Genomic DNA, 14,933 nt, shown 5'->3' on the forward strand with positions numbered 1-14,933 from the left:
ATTTCCTGAATCATTTATAGTGTTCTTTCTTCCTCGTATTTCCTGACGTGTCTTCAGTTGAATTTTTAAGATGAAAACAATTGACTTTTTAACGAGGTTGGACATCTCAAGGAAAAAGCCACGTGTCTGCTGACTTTACAACTGTGCTGCGGGTAGATTGGATCATATTGAGAATCAGTGAGCCTTTACTGGCTCCAAAGGCCAGTGTGGAGACCTTTTTGAGAGATTGAGCAGAGACGACATTGAGAGATTGGAGCCTGTGTTTCTGTCCACAGGCAGGCCACTGACAGATAAATCGTAACCCCTTTAGCAGGCCTTTTGGTCTTAAATTGGCCATATTACCTCTCCATTACCTCACTGAGTCTGCTGTCGATGTGTGCGACTTGCTGTCAATAGAGGAACCGGTATTGATTTTTGTGGCCGAGTCAAGTCGAGGCACACCCTGTGGCCATCTTTGTGCCAGTATTGATCGCTGTCAGACCGGGAACACCGACCTCTCAAACCTGACAATAACTCACTCACAAGATCTAGTGAATTTCTCAATTTATCATTTGAGATCAAACACACACACACACAGCTACCGAAAGACCACAGGCTCCTCTTACTGAAGCCTTAGCTTTTTCAGTCTGAATGCTTTAAGGAATAGTTCATCCATAAATTAAAATTCTGTTTTCATTTGCTCACCCTCAAGTGGTTCCAAACCCCCGAAATGACATGCACCATACAAGTAGTCCATACGTCTTTTGCACTATATTCCAAGTCTTCTAAAGTCATAAGATGGGGTTGTGTGCCATGTGATAACAATAAATGATTATTTAATTCCCTTTCCACTTAAATTTTGGTCTGTTCCTCGCACAAAACTATCATTCATGCAACTTGAGCAGAATGCATTTGTGTAAATTGTTTGTAAAAAAACATCTGCCCATGGTTCATGAATTAAGCCATATGTGGATCTGGACATGTTCAGGCGACATGTTCAACAGCTTGACTTTGGCTTCAGTGTTCTTGTATAATTTCATTGTTTTCTGAGTCAGCAGCATTGATCTGATCCTTCATGACAGTGCAAAGCTATCGTACATCTGGAGCCACCAGCCGCGGTAAAATGGACAGTGAGTTGTGCAGCTCATTAGACACGCAAGCTTTGCAATCAAAGTCCTTTGGCAACTCTGACAAACGGCTTCAGCTTGCTAGGAGCTCGGCCTGGTGCTCGGGTAGCCCTCGAGCGAGTGGCATGGTGTCATTTGGGTCTCAGTGAATTATTCATTTCAGAAGGCACAACTGTCAATGCGCTGATCTTGATCGGAAGTGATGGGTATATCAGTCTCGCTCGCGAGACGCCAGAGTCGCGCCGTCTTCAGCAGTCTTCCTCCTATCACGGTGAAGTGGAAGCTAATAGTGACGTATCGTCTTCTATTTCTAGCCCTGCTGCGTAAGGTGGATTGTGAAATTGCTTTGAGGAGTTGCAGGCATGTGGATGAAAGCGTTAAATAAATAAATAATTAATAGCTTTTTTATGTCTCGGGTCGCATGAGAAAGAACAATGTGGAATTCAAAATCATCTGTCAGCATTTCCACACTCTTCATATTTCATGATAGACTTTTGCATCTGTTTATACCCTGTTTCTGCGTTGATTAATATGTTGGTTTTTAGGAGTGGATATTAAAATACTGGCACCAGTAATGGGACAGATCACGTTTCACCTTTTACAATAATTGCTTATGAATTTCATTAGATATGTGTGTTTCAGTGATAGTTTCTAATAATAAAAGTCAAGTACTTAGGACACCTGACTATAGATGCGTCCAGTGTCCAAAATTCACACCAAGTACCAAATATGTAGTTATATTTGTAAAGTAAATAAAACAATGACCATCTGATCTTTAATTTTTTTTTTAAATAACAAGTTTTGTATAGCTGTGCTGTTTGTTACAAATATATAAATCTTGTAACCTTTTACAATAGGTTTATGCATGTAAACATTAGTTTAACACAATGCATGATCTAACAGAAAACTATTACAGAAGAAGAAAACTATTACAGCATTTGTCATTTTGATCCATTTATATAAATAATAGTGCTGTCAAATGATTAATGGCGATTAATTGCATCCAAAAGAAAAGTTTTTTCACATAATATATGCGTGTGTACTGTGTATATTTATTATGTATATATAAATACAAACACATGCATGTATATATTTAAGAAAAAATATGTAATGTGTGATATATTAAAGGAGTCCTATTATGCTCTTTTACAAAGTCTTGATTTTGTTTTGGGGGTGTACTAGAACAGGCTCTCATACTAGGTTGTTCGAAAAACACATTATTTTTCACATATTTTACATTATTACAACACCTCTCTCCTCAGTCTGGCATGAACGGCTCGAATAGTTCCTGTATCAAATGAAGGCCCGCCTTCTGAAAGACTAAATGTGCTGTGATTGGTTAGCTGGCCTGTGATTTGCTCCACTTGGCTCCTGTTCTGGAAATGTCACGGCCCTTACTATAGCCGCCTACGAGCTTCATTGTAAATATTGCGTCAAAATAGTAGATTAGTAAATACTAATATATTTTAATATAAAGTTGTGCAATAGTGACTTTAATCTACATTAATGAAAGCTGTAAAGTGATCGTTCATTGTTAGTTTTTAATGTCTAATGCATTTGCACAAAAATGATTTTTTTCCTTAATATTATTTTTAATAATACAGCTTCATTGCCATAAAATACTATTTAATACATATTCTCAATTGACTCAATGTTGGCACATGTGGAAATAATTTAATTTGGGGCACTGAATTGAATGCAGCTTGCATAACATTTATTCAGTTCTTAAGATGACGTGACCATTTTTCAGTGCATTTTTAAGTTCTTGTGGCTGGTTTTATTTTCAAAGAAATCGCTGATTAAGGCTGTAAGTTCTCCTCTCCTCCCCTGTGATTCTTTTCCAGTCAACTGAGTCTCTGAACAGAGTCTGCCAACTGACAGTGTCCTACTGGGAGATCAGAGTGCCTCGCTCCTTCAGACTCCCCTCAGCGGCCAGAAAGTTTTAAAGTAATTTCATTTTTCATAAAGTCCTGTTACAAAGGGCAGAAATGATAATATATTATTGATGTCTTCAGCCCCAGTGGAGGCAGTTCTCTTGTATTAAAGCAACAGAGGCACACAAGATGCTTAATGACACTCGGTAGCCCAGCTTTAGCACTAATAATTTAACACACCTTAGCGCTCCGTTTGAATATATTATTAGGTAGTGTTGTTTTAGTAATTTCTCTCTCATTTAGGGGTTAGTAATGTGTTTAAACCCCAAACACAAGGTATTTCAAGTACACCTTTTTATAAATTCTGACAAATAAACTGTTTTTCTGTCCTCAAAATAACTAGAAAAATACTCCAGTCAGGCATGTACAGTGTGTTTCTGACTCATATTCCTGGTAGAACGGCATATTGTAAATATTTTCTAAAGCACCGTTAGCGTATAAAGGTGCCCGTGAAGGCCCATTCTTTCAAAATAACATGCACTTATCTGTGCTCAATGGACCGATGGCCTTGTTGAGGGGACTTCATTGTGAAGTTTCTCTGAAAGACTCCACTAGCATCGACTCTCCTGCATCCCAAGGTCAACGCCACCCTAACCAACTACTCTGTGTTGCCACGGTTACCACAGCAACTCTCTTGTCTTGGCAACAGCCTTGCGTCTGTTTAAAAGCTAAACGCTTTAGACGCTGTTATCTCATCAGGAGTAGTTTAGATGTAGAAGCAGCTCTGGAACACTTATTGTCGGTAATGGCAAAAGGGAACAATTATTCTGATGCTTTTAAATATGTTTGTCTGGAAAAGGCAAGAGCTTTTAAAAACATTATAGTGGATGTTCCTTTTGGGCATCTTATGTGCCTCTTTAATGCCCCAAAATGCTGTCTAGGTTAGCAACACACAAGGTTTTGAGGCATGGACAACAATGAGGTCTCATCAGTAATGATGGTCCACTGGCCTGGCATCAGTAGAGAATTATCATTTGCTTTACTTTGTCATTGATATGTTTTATATTTTTTGATCATGCACATGCATTTGTTATGCCTTGCAAACTTTTCTGTGGTTATCTGTGGCATTTGTTTGTAAGTTCTGCTTGTCAACTTTTCACGTTGGTTAAAGTTCCCATGAAATCAAAATGGATGTTTTTTTGGCTTTTAGTAGGAATATGTTAGCCTTAAAGCTGCAGTCCGTAACTTTTTTGTTTAAAAAATGATCCAAAATCCATTTTTGAGCAAGTACATAACCAGCCAGTGTTCAAAACTATCGCCTTTAGCTCGATTCACAACGGTAAGCTTGTAATAAAGTTATCTTTGCCAGGATGTGTATTTATATAAGTGCTCCATCTGTGAATAAGTGCATGTGCATTGACTGAATCAACCATTCATCTGTCTGTCTGCAGTATTTCATCAAATGCCAACTGATATCTGACACATCCTTCATTGGCATTGAGAGGTTTCTCTCTCAAAGAGAAAGCGCTAGAGACGGCTGTCTGTATCCAGACACATGTTGCGTTTCTTTCTGAGATGTGATTCCCTGGACAGCCGCTGCCATTTTTTTATAGTGTTATTAAGCTTTCTAAAGATGTGCTATTTCATTTCCTCTGTGAATTTTTCTCATTTGTCCGTGATTGTAATCAGGTTTTCCGCAGCGAGGAGCGGTTGTGTTTCTGAGGCGCCATGCTCTCCATATCCTGCTGTCTGTGATCTGATTAGATGTCCATTAGTTCAGTTTCAATTCAGACTGGCTGGATGAGCCCCCTCTGCCCCAGTGTAGATCACGTCACAAGTTAGAGACGCTCTATAATTTATCAAACAAATTGACTTGAACGACTGTGATTTTAGCTGGAAGTGCAACTGGGTCATTTCTATTAAGATGTATAAAGGGCATTCAGAAATATTCTGTTTGCTTAATTATATCTAGATTGATTTATTCAGCATCATTTGATAATCATATTGCTGTGATCCCCAGTAGAAAATCTTTAAACATGCCTTTGAACATAAAGCTTTCTGCAAGTGATAAAGGTGCAATGTTAATTTCATCAGACAAATAGCACTGAGTTTTAAGGCAATTTCTATAATAAGCCTAATTTGAATGAGGCATGTTTTTGCTGAAAAGAATGACACTGATTTCACTTAATATGCATGGTAAAGCACTATACCAGTGATATTTGATATTAGGTGAACAAATATTAATATATATATTTTTTATTAGTATTATTAGAGCTTTTATTATATTTAGCATTAGTATAAGTTTGATTTTAATAGATTTAAGTTATTCAAAGGAAGTTGACAGTCATCCATCATTGAAAACCGTAATTGTTCAAAGACTCTTTATTTTTTCCCAGATCTTCACACGCTATGGAAAATGCTACACCTTCAATTCTGGACAGGACGGGCGGCCACTGCTGATCACCATGAAGGGAGGGATGGGAAATGGGCTGGAGCTGATGCTGGATATCCAGCAGGACGAGTATCTGCCTGTGTGGGGAGAGACTGGTACGTCTCATTAACCCTAGTAATCTCACGTTTCTTCTCAGTTTTTGATGAGATCCCATAATATTAACCAACAATTGCTTCATTTGTGTCTGATTTTATTTCTCATAAAGAACTGTAGGAGAAACATCTGAGACAAAGCTGGATCCATTCAGTCTTCTGAGGAATGAAAGATCCAGCAGATCTCTCTTTTTTTTACACTCTTGGTTCCCAAGAGGAATCCAAACACAAATGATGCCAGCTGAAACTCTTGGGATTCCACCTATTCCTCCAGGCAGATTTGCATGAAATCAGCATTACCTGAGCCGTCTAAATGTCAGTAATCTGCTTATGAGGGTTTAGTTTAGGATTATTCTCTCTTTGCTGGACTGGCACCGTCTTTATTAATAATCAACAGGTTAAACCAGACGGACTGTGAATGAACAGTTCATGTCACAAAGCTCACCGCAAGAGACAGAATCGATTCAAACCCATAAAAATGCTGCTAGCGGACATAGAAACTTCTTAGCAGCATCCTAACTAAAACAGACACTGATTTGAAATGCTCGTTTCGATTCGCAATTGATTTCAATGCAGTGTGATGTCAGCATGTTTTTAATATTGGCACACACATAGGCTAATAAGTCTTTTTTATTAGATTAAACTGTTTGTCTTGACTCTTCCACCATATTGAATGGGTTTTCACTGAGCTTACTGTAGTTCATTCTGGGATTGCAACAATGACGCAAACAAAGAATTTGGCCAAAATTAGGTATTACAATTATGCCTATAATGCCTTAAAATGCTAAGTAGGGAGCTCATTAGGTTTTGGAGCAGAGCTGTAGACTGCCATAGAAACCAGATGAATACTCAACAGAACAGTTTATCAGACTGAACAAGCACGACACCGCAGTAAACAACAACAGCAGCCGTTGGACATGTTTGCCAGCAGAAGGTCAGAATGCTGTGAGGAGAAAATGTCTGTGACCTTTCCAGTAAAGTTCAATCAGTTTTGAGCACTCAGAATGCAGAAGGTGACGTCAGGCCGGATCCTATTGATCAGAAAACAGCAAATACACAAACACGCATTACAGCTGCAAGCCAATTACAAGTGATGCTATACGTCCAGAAGTGAACCTCACTCGCATCTGTCTCTCAGCGGGACCAGTTTAACCTCTCTACGCCGCCATAATTGAAAAGAGAGAGGGGGTAGATGGGAAACCCTGCACACCTGCCTGTGTCGACACCCGACATTTACAGAGATAGTTTTTTTAATGCTGTGATTTCCCGAAGAGTTCTGCTTGTGCTCCTTCAAATCGCCAGGTGCACTCGAAGGTCTCCGGTGTCTAATCACATCCTCCAAGCAGCTCTCTGGTTACTCGGGTGAACGCTGTCCTGAAATCTCTTCCACAGCTGACTGGATTTCTCTGTAATTACAGAGCAGCTGTCTCAAAGTCTTGACAATGCCAGACTCATCCAGAAACTCAGTACTGCACTGTTTCTCTCGAAGGCTTTTCACACTACGCTTAACCCTGGGTTAACATCATTTTAACCCTTAGTTAATCCATGTGTCACACTTTCGAAAGGGGGTTAGCATTACTTTTAACCCTGGGTCATAAAGCCCTGCTGACCCTGAATTATACCAAAGTGGTACAGAGTGCTAGCATATTTTGGCAAGATTTAAATGAAAGGTTTAAATGGAAAAAATCATTTAAACCCAGGCTGAATGCTCTTCTCACCCTGTACTTGTCCAGTCTTGTAAATATGCAAATAAGAACATTCGTCCAGAGTATACCATGTAAAATCCTGAAGCCTGTCTAGTCAGCATTAAAGTAGCAAACCTGGGATTGAGTTTAACAAGGCCTGGTTTTGATAGTGGTTTGTTCTGTCTGAGTGCTGGATGATGCTCTAGATGATCTGCTAATATACAGTTCATGAAACGGCATCTGAGTTTACTGTGGCCGGCTGCATCATCTCCCTCATGTTGTCCTGTTTGTGTGATAATTATCATTAAGCAGATGTTTAAAAGACAAACATGGTGATACAGCAGGTGGGAGACATCCGTAACTCCTCTGTGTGCTCATAGAGGATGTGCTTGGAAACTGCATTTGTAACAATAGTCATTAGTAGTGTCACATGTGGACAGCTCTGTGGACCATGTGAAAATCCAGCAGGCTGTGGGAGAAAGCCAGCACTTAGACTGTAATGCACTGATTTAAAGTATTTAAATGACGCCGGGCAGTGTCAGACGCAGCCTATAATCTGCGCTAACACTAATGTTTGCTTAGCTGTCCATAGAGACGTGTCTCTAAACCTCAGGATTATTCCTGTTTACGGTCTGAGGATGCCACATGGCTAAATGTCAAAACATTACAGACGTGAAGCTGTTTGAAATGTCTTGAGACTAGTGTATAAACATCACTTTTCCTGTCAGTGTAGCTGTTTTTTTTATGTTTGTTTCTGGCTTGTTCTGTTTTTATATTGTCTGATGTCTTTCTCAATTTTGAAATATGTCGATTTCCTGTTTGTTCATTTGTGTTGTGCATATAATCTGCCTGCAGATGTTTGAACTCAACCTCATTTGTTGCATTATTCACAATGTTTTACCACAATTGTTACGTATTTTTATGGTCTTATGCGCCGTTCGTATTCATATTGGATGTGGGACATTCTTAATTCCTTTCTGAAACTTTGGGACCAAGTGGGAAGATAATGTAAAAAGAACGAAAATGGTAATGGTAGGCTTGTATTTGTGTAGGTGTACAATTATCAACAAAACTATTCAGGTTTACTTAAAGTGAAGTCTTATTGTCGTAGCGGTTTTTGATTTCATTTTTGACGTTCTAGTTTGATTGTTGTTGGTTATATTTGTAACAGTAATATTTACAATCATCTATTCTTTGAAGTTGACCTTGTTTGTAGCATTATTGCATTGATTTATTGTTATAGGCACATTTTTATGTCATGTATTCCAGGACAAGTTTTTGTAGTCATGCTTTTGGGTTCTAAGTTTAGATTAATTTGGTTTAATTAGCGGTGTTTGCTAAGGAAGGTGTCGTTATTACTGTTGCTCCTATTTGGAATTGGGGAACAAACACCAGTGACATTTTTCATCCACTGTCATGATCTTCTTTTACTTTTTGTATAAAAAATGGGTTCTCTTGGGTTCAACTTGAGACAGTTTGATATTGTGATATACTCTGAAAGCACGTGACCTGATACCATCTGTTCTTCTGAGACACCTGCATTGAGTACATGTCCCAGTCTTCACGTCTCTTTTTCTCTCTCACAGATGAGACGTCTTTCGAGGCGGGAATCAAAGTCCAGATCCACACGCAGGATGAACCGCCTTTCATCGATCAGCTGGGATTCGGAGTGGCTCCAGGCTTCCAGACGTTCGTCTCCTGCCAAGAACAGCGGGTACCAAATCATTGTTCTTTTTGTAAATTTCTTAATGCTGGACTCGTCTCAAAACGCACAGGACTGCGATTGTGTCAGTCTGTTGTTTAAGTGCTTGGTTTTGGTTTCTGCAGCTGCTTTTTTTTATGTATATTTGTTTTTAATACTTTAATGTGGAGGAACACACTCCATTTGTGAAAGTTCTGACTGGCATTCTGACATTATTTTAAAGCCAATAAAGCCCAGTTTCAGCCTTAATTCTCATATATATATATATATATATATATAGAGAGAGAGAGAGAGATAGGCACATTTTTATGTCATGTATTCCAGGACAAGTTTTTGTAGTCATGCTTTTGGGTTCTAAGTTTAGATTAATTTGGTTTAATTAGCGGTGTTTGCTAAGGAAGGTGTCGTTATTACTGTTGCTCCTATTTGGAATTGGGGAACAAACACCAGTGACATTTTTCATCCACTGTCATGATCTTCTTTTACTTTTTGTATAAAAAATGGGTTCTCTTGGGTTCAACTTGAGACAGTTTGATATTGTGATATACTCTGAAAGCACGTGACCTGATACCATCTGTTCTTCTGAGACACCTGCATTGAGTACATGTCCCAGTCTTCACGTCTCTTTTTCTCTCTCACAGATGAGACGTCTTTCGAGGCGGGAATCAAAGTCCAGATCCACACGCAGGATGAACCGCCTTTCATCGATCAGCTGGGATTCGGAGTGGCTCCAGGCTTCCAGACGTTCGTCTCCTGCCAAGAACAGCGGGTACCAAATCATTGTTCTTTTTGTAAATTTCTTAATGCTGGACTCGTCTCAAAACGCACAGGACTGCGATTGTGTCAGTCTGTTGTTTAAGTGCTTGGTTTTGGTTTCTGCAGCTGCTTTTTTTTATGTATATTTGTTTTTAATACTTTAATGTGGAGGAACACACTCCATTTGTGAAAGTTCTGACTGGCATTCTGACATTATTTTAAAGCCAATAAAGCCCAGTTTCAGCCTTAATTCTCATATATATATATATATATATATATAGAGAGAGAGAGAGAGATTATTCATATTGTGTGTGTATATATATATATATATATATATATATACACACACAATATGAATAATCTCTCTCTCTCTCTCTATATATATATATATATATATATATGAGAATTAAGGCTGAAACTGGGCTTTATTGGCTTTAAAATAATGTCAGAATGCCAGTCAGAACTTTCACAAATGGAGTGTGTTCCTCCACATTAAAGTATTAAAAACAAATATACATAAAAAAAAGCAGCTGCAGAAACCAAAACCAAGCACTTAAACAACAGACTGACACAATCGCAGTCCTGTGCGTTTTGAGACGAGTCCAGCATTAAGAAATTTACAAAAAGAACAATGATTTGGTACCCGCTGTTCTTGGCAGGAGACGAACGTCTGGAAGCCTGGAGCCACTCCGAATCCCAGCTGATCGATGAAAGGCGGTTCATCCTGCGTGTGGATCTGGACTTTGATTCCCGCCTCGAAAGACGTCTCATCTGTGAGAGAAAAAGAGACGTGAAGACTGGGACATGTACTCAATGCAGGTGTCTCAGAAGAACAGATGGTATCAGGTCACGTGCTTTCAGAGTATATCACAATATCAAACTGTCTCAAGTTGAACCCAAGAGAACCCATTTTTTATACAAAAAGTAAAAGAAGATCATGACAGTGGATGAAAAATGTCACTGGTGTTTGTTCCCCAATAGTATTCATTCATCTTGGTAGTAGTAATTGCCTTTAATATTGATTCAAATTACAAATCATTAACAGTATAACAGTAATTTTTGGGAATAATGGGACGTTCACATTTTGGCAATGACAATGTGTGGTGAAAATGTGCCTAATCGTAATGAATCAGAATGATATTTATTCGCAGAATGTTTGCAAACACACAAGGAATTTGTTGTGGTTTTTTAGGAGCTCTTGGTACATGGATATATGACGAGAACAGAAAGAACATTTAAATAAATAAGACTAAGGAAAAAACTAAAAATAATAATAAATATGTGGCATACATCTGGAACAGAAGATTTTTGTACAGATTTGTGCATTATTTACTGTATATACAGCTGTACAAATAAAAATATGCATATGTATTTACAAGTGCTGTCAAATAATTAATCGCGATTAATCGCATCCAAAATAAAAGTTTTTGTTTACATAATATATGTGTGTGTACTGTGTATGTTTATGTATATATAAATACAAACACATGCATGTATATATTTAAGAAAAATATGTTATGTTTATATATTAAATATATTTATATATAATATAAAAATATTAATATATAAATGTATATACATGTAAATATTTTCAAAATATATACTGTATGTGTGTGTATTTATATATACATAATTAAACACTACATATACATATATTATGTAAACAAAAACTTTTATTTTGGATGCGATTAATCGTTTGACAGCACTAGTAATAAAAAATATGTATATGTATTTACATAAAAACAAATTATTGCCTCTCTCTCAAGTATTAAGAAATTAATTGCAGAAGATAGGTGGTAATTTCTGTGTTAACGGTTTAACATGGAGATGGCATGGGGGGAAACTGTTTTTATGCCTAGATGTTCTAGTGCACAGAGATCTGTACCATCTGCCTGAGGGGAGAAGTGCAAACAGGTTGAGGCTGGGGTGAGAGGGGCCTTTGATGATGTTTCCTGCCCATTTTTTCACTCTGGAGTTGTACAAGTCCTGAAGGTTGGGCAGGTACACACCAATTATCCTCTCTGCTGTCCTAACAGTCCGTTGCAGTCTTCTTATATCTGATTTGCTGGCTGACAAAAGCATGAATAAAGAAATTACTTCGTTACTGTACTTCAGTCTTGTACTGTATTTTATTTTCAGAACCTTTACTTTTACTTACATTCCAAAGCATAATGTCGTACTTTTGCTCCAATACATTTCATAAAAACTAGTGCTGTCAAACAGTTAATCGCGATTTATCGCATCCGCAAAATACAGTTTTTGTTAACAAAATATATGTGTGTGTACTGTGTATGTTTATGTATATATAAATACAAACACATGCATGTATATATTTAAGAAAAATATGTTATGTTTATATATTAAATATATTTATATATAATATAAAAATATTAATATATAAATGTATATACATGTAAATATTTTCAAAATATATACTGTATGTGTGTGTATTTATATATACATAATTAAACACTACATATACATATATTATGTAAACAAAAACTTTTATTTTGGATGCGATTAATCGTTTGACAGCACTAGTAATAAAAAATATGTATATGTATTTACATAAAAACAAATTATTGCCTCTCTCTCAAGTATTAAGAAATTAATTGCAGAAGATAGGTGGTAATTTCTGTGTTAACGGTTTAACATGGAGATGGCATGGGGGGAAACTGTTTTTATGCCTAGATGTTCTAGTGCACAGAGATCTGTAGCGTCTGCCTGAGGGGAGAATTGCAAACAGGTTGTTGCCGGGGTGAGGGGGGTCTGTGATGATGTTTCCTCCCCGTTTCTTCACTCTGAAGATTGGGCAGGTGCACACCAATTATCCTTTCAGCTGTCCTAACAGTCTGTTGCAGTCTTCTTATATCTGATTTGCTGGCTGACCCAAACCAGACAGTTATAGAAGAGCACAGAACCGACTCAATAACAGCTGAGTAAAACTGTGTCATCTGCACCTGTGGCAGCTTGAACTTTTTCAGCTGACGAAGGAAGTACAGCCTCTGATGGGCCTATTTCACAATGGAGTCGATGTGATGTGAGATGGTGCCCATGAATCCAAACGAGTCCACTGCTACCACAGTGCTGCTGATGTATACATTACTGAAAAAAAAACTGTCATAAAATATACTTCATTTTCACTATTCAAAAAAATATCATTGTTATAAAAATAAGCTTTTTCACTATTCAAAATATGAATTCCTGTTTTTTTGTTTGATTTTGGACTGAGATATGATGTGTACAGCTTTGTGAGATTCACCCAAGAATAAATTTGGTCTCCCACAAGCACAAACATGATTCGATTTTCAAATGAGAGGGAATGGACGACACAGAGGTCGACCCTGCTGCCTGGAATAAATATTATTTATTTATAGGATTCTCGGAATCCATGTTTAATTTTCATAAAGGCCACATCATAAAATAAAAACAGCAACTTTGTTTCAGTGATTGAAAGGAACAGTCGAAATCAAGGTGTATGGGATCGATAAAGAGTCAGAGACGGGCAGACGATCTGACTGGATGAAGAGACAGAAAGGTGGTTGATATGCACAGACGGATCTCTGCTCTTGTAATTGGAGGTCACTGAGTCTCCCATGTGCAGTGGATTGATTTCAGTAACATTTCCCCTCATTAATTTTCTTCTTACACAAAGATCAAGCCTGCGTCTCTAGAGGCATCACTAAGATTCAATGTCACTGGCTTTTACAGGATTAGCATCCATCTCCGTCTGTCACTCTGACAACTGTATTTACTAATGGATGCTACTCTCAGACTGTGCTGAAGACTGAATAATGTTTATATGTGGTTAACTGAAGTCCATTTGTAATGCCTGTTACCATACCAATAGGTTTTGGGTCAAAAATGTGGTTTTGTTTGATTATTTTGTGTATCCACCACTCAATACTCAACAGGGAAATTTGTATTGCTCTGTCCACACAACAATGCTATTTTCTTAAAATTAATTCAGTGTTGTTCGCAAACACACCTTTGAGTAAATGAGGCTTTCTATAGAATGTGCCAGATTCATTAGTCACTGGCATTCGTGTCACGCAATTAATGTTGCATTATTAACACTGTGACATTAGCATGTTGCCACGCCAACAAGGCAATATCCTAATTAGCGGAAAAATACGTAATATGCACAAATGTTGGGCAAAATTGCTTTATAATAATGTTAAACTATTTTTAACAGTCTTTTTTCCACTGAGCTGGTTGCCGTGCATTCTGGGATTAGATACATGCCAAAACAAGAACAGTGTTCACGTTGAGGATCCTCCTATAATGCCTTCAAATGCTGCCTATGTTGCCAGCTTACTAGTTTTCAGAGCGAAGTCAACATGTCAGATGCTGTCGGTGAAGCTTGCATTGTTTTGAACCTAAAACATTCCTCTAATGTTTCAAGTAGAAAGTTTATAGATAGTGAATTCATGCAGTAATGTTATGTAAAGCATTATCTTGCTTTACCTTTTGTGTCTGGAGTTTGTTTGTGTGTGTGTATTTTTAGCACATGTGCAGCATTTGTTTGTGGTGTACGTGTGTGTGCATTTCTCAAGCTGATAGTGAGGTGTCTTCAGGGATTATGACGTTGTCCAAAACCTAGTGATGTGCCAAATAGACTTCTTGCAAAGGCTGTTCCAAAATGTATGCAGAAACATTACACAGCCTTTTAAGATCATTTGTTTGGTTGACTGCAGCATCACATGTATATGGAAGCCCGTTTCCTCCACTGAATAAAAAATAAATTGCGAATTTTTATTTTTTTTTCACAGAATTGCGAGATATAAAGTCACATTTGCGAGATAAAAACGTACAATTCTGACTTTTTTCTCACAATTCTGACTTTTTTTCTCAAGTCTGCAATTGCGAGTTATAAAGTCAGAATTGTGTGATATAAACTCGTTAAAGTCCAATTTTGAGAAGGGGGGGGGACTGATATGTTCTCAGAATTACGAGTTTATATAGAGATATATAAACTCGCAATTGCGTGTTATAAAGTCAGAATTGCCTGATATAAACTCGCAATTCTGAGAAAAAAAGTTTATTTCTTCCATACATGTATACTAAATAATGCACCTCAGTTTGAAAACTTGAGAGAAATGTCAACACAGCTCCACATAAATTCCCATCATTTATTTAATATTTCAAAATGATCAATAAAATGGTTAGAATTGTGAATATTTATGCTTATTAGATTAAGATTGTTAAACTGTTCGCAACACGTTACGGTCAAACTCTTTTGGAAGCCATTGTGATTTGAGTCTTT

General features: G+C 37.5%; 1 protein-coding gene across 3 annotated transcripts in view; it reads left to right on the plus strand.

Moving 5' to 3' along the window:
- LOC107566432 (acid-sensing ion channel 1) overlaps nt 1-14,933 on the plus strand; it is a 168,444-nt gene that overhangs the window by 144,641 nt on the left and 8,870 nt on the right. For all 3 annotated transcript variants that reach the window (XM_016251893.1, XM_016251892.1, XM_016251894.1), the window contains 2 exons: nt 5,377-5,527; nt 8,796-8,923. In XM_016251893.1, the coding sequence (XP_016107379.1) occupies nt 5,377-5,527; nt 8,796-8,923 (279 nt within the window). The remainder of the gene's footprint in view (nt 1-5,376; nt 5,528-8,795; nt 8,924-14,933) is intronic.

Source organism: Sinocyclocheilus grahami, unplaced genomic scaffold (genome assembly GCF_001515645.1).
Source record: "Sinocyclocheilus grahami isolate Dianchi unplaced genomic scaffold, SAMN03320097.WGS_v1.1 scaffold1075.1, whole genome shotgun sequence".
In the NCBI taxonomy this organism is placed as follows: domain Eukaryota; kingdom Metazoa; phylum Chordata; class Actinopteri; order Cypriniformes; family Cyprinidae; genus Sinocyclocheilus; species Sinocyclocheilus grahami.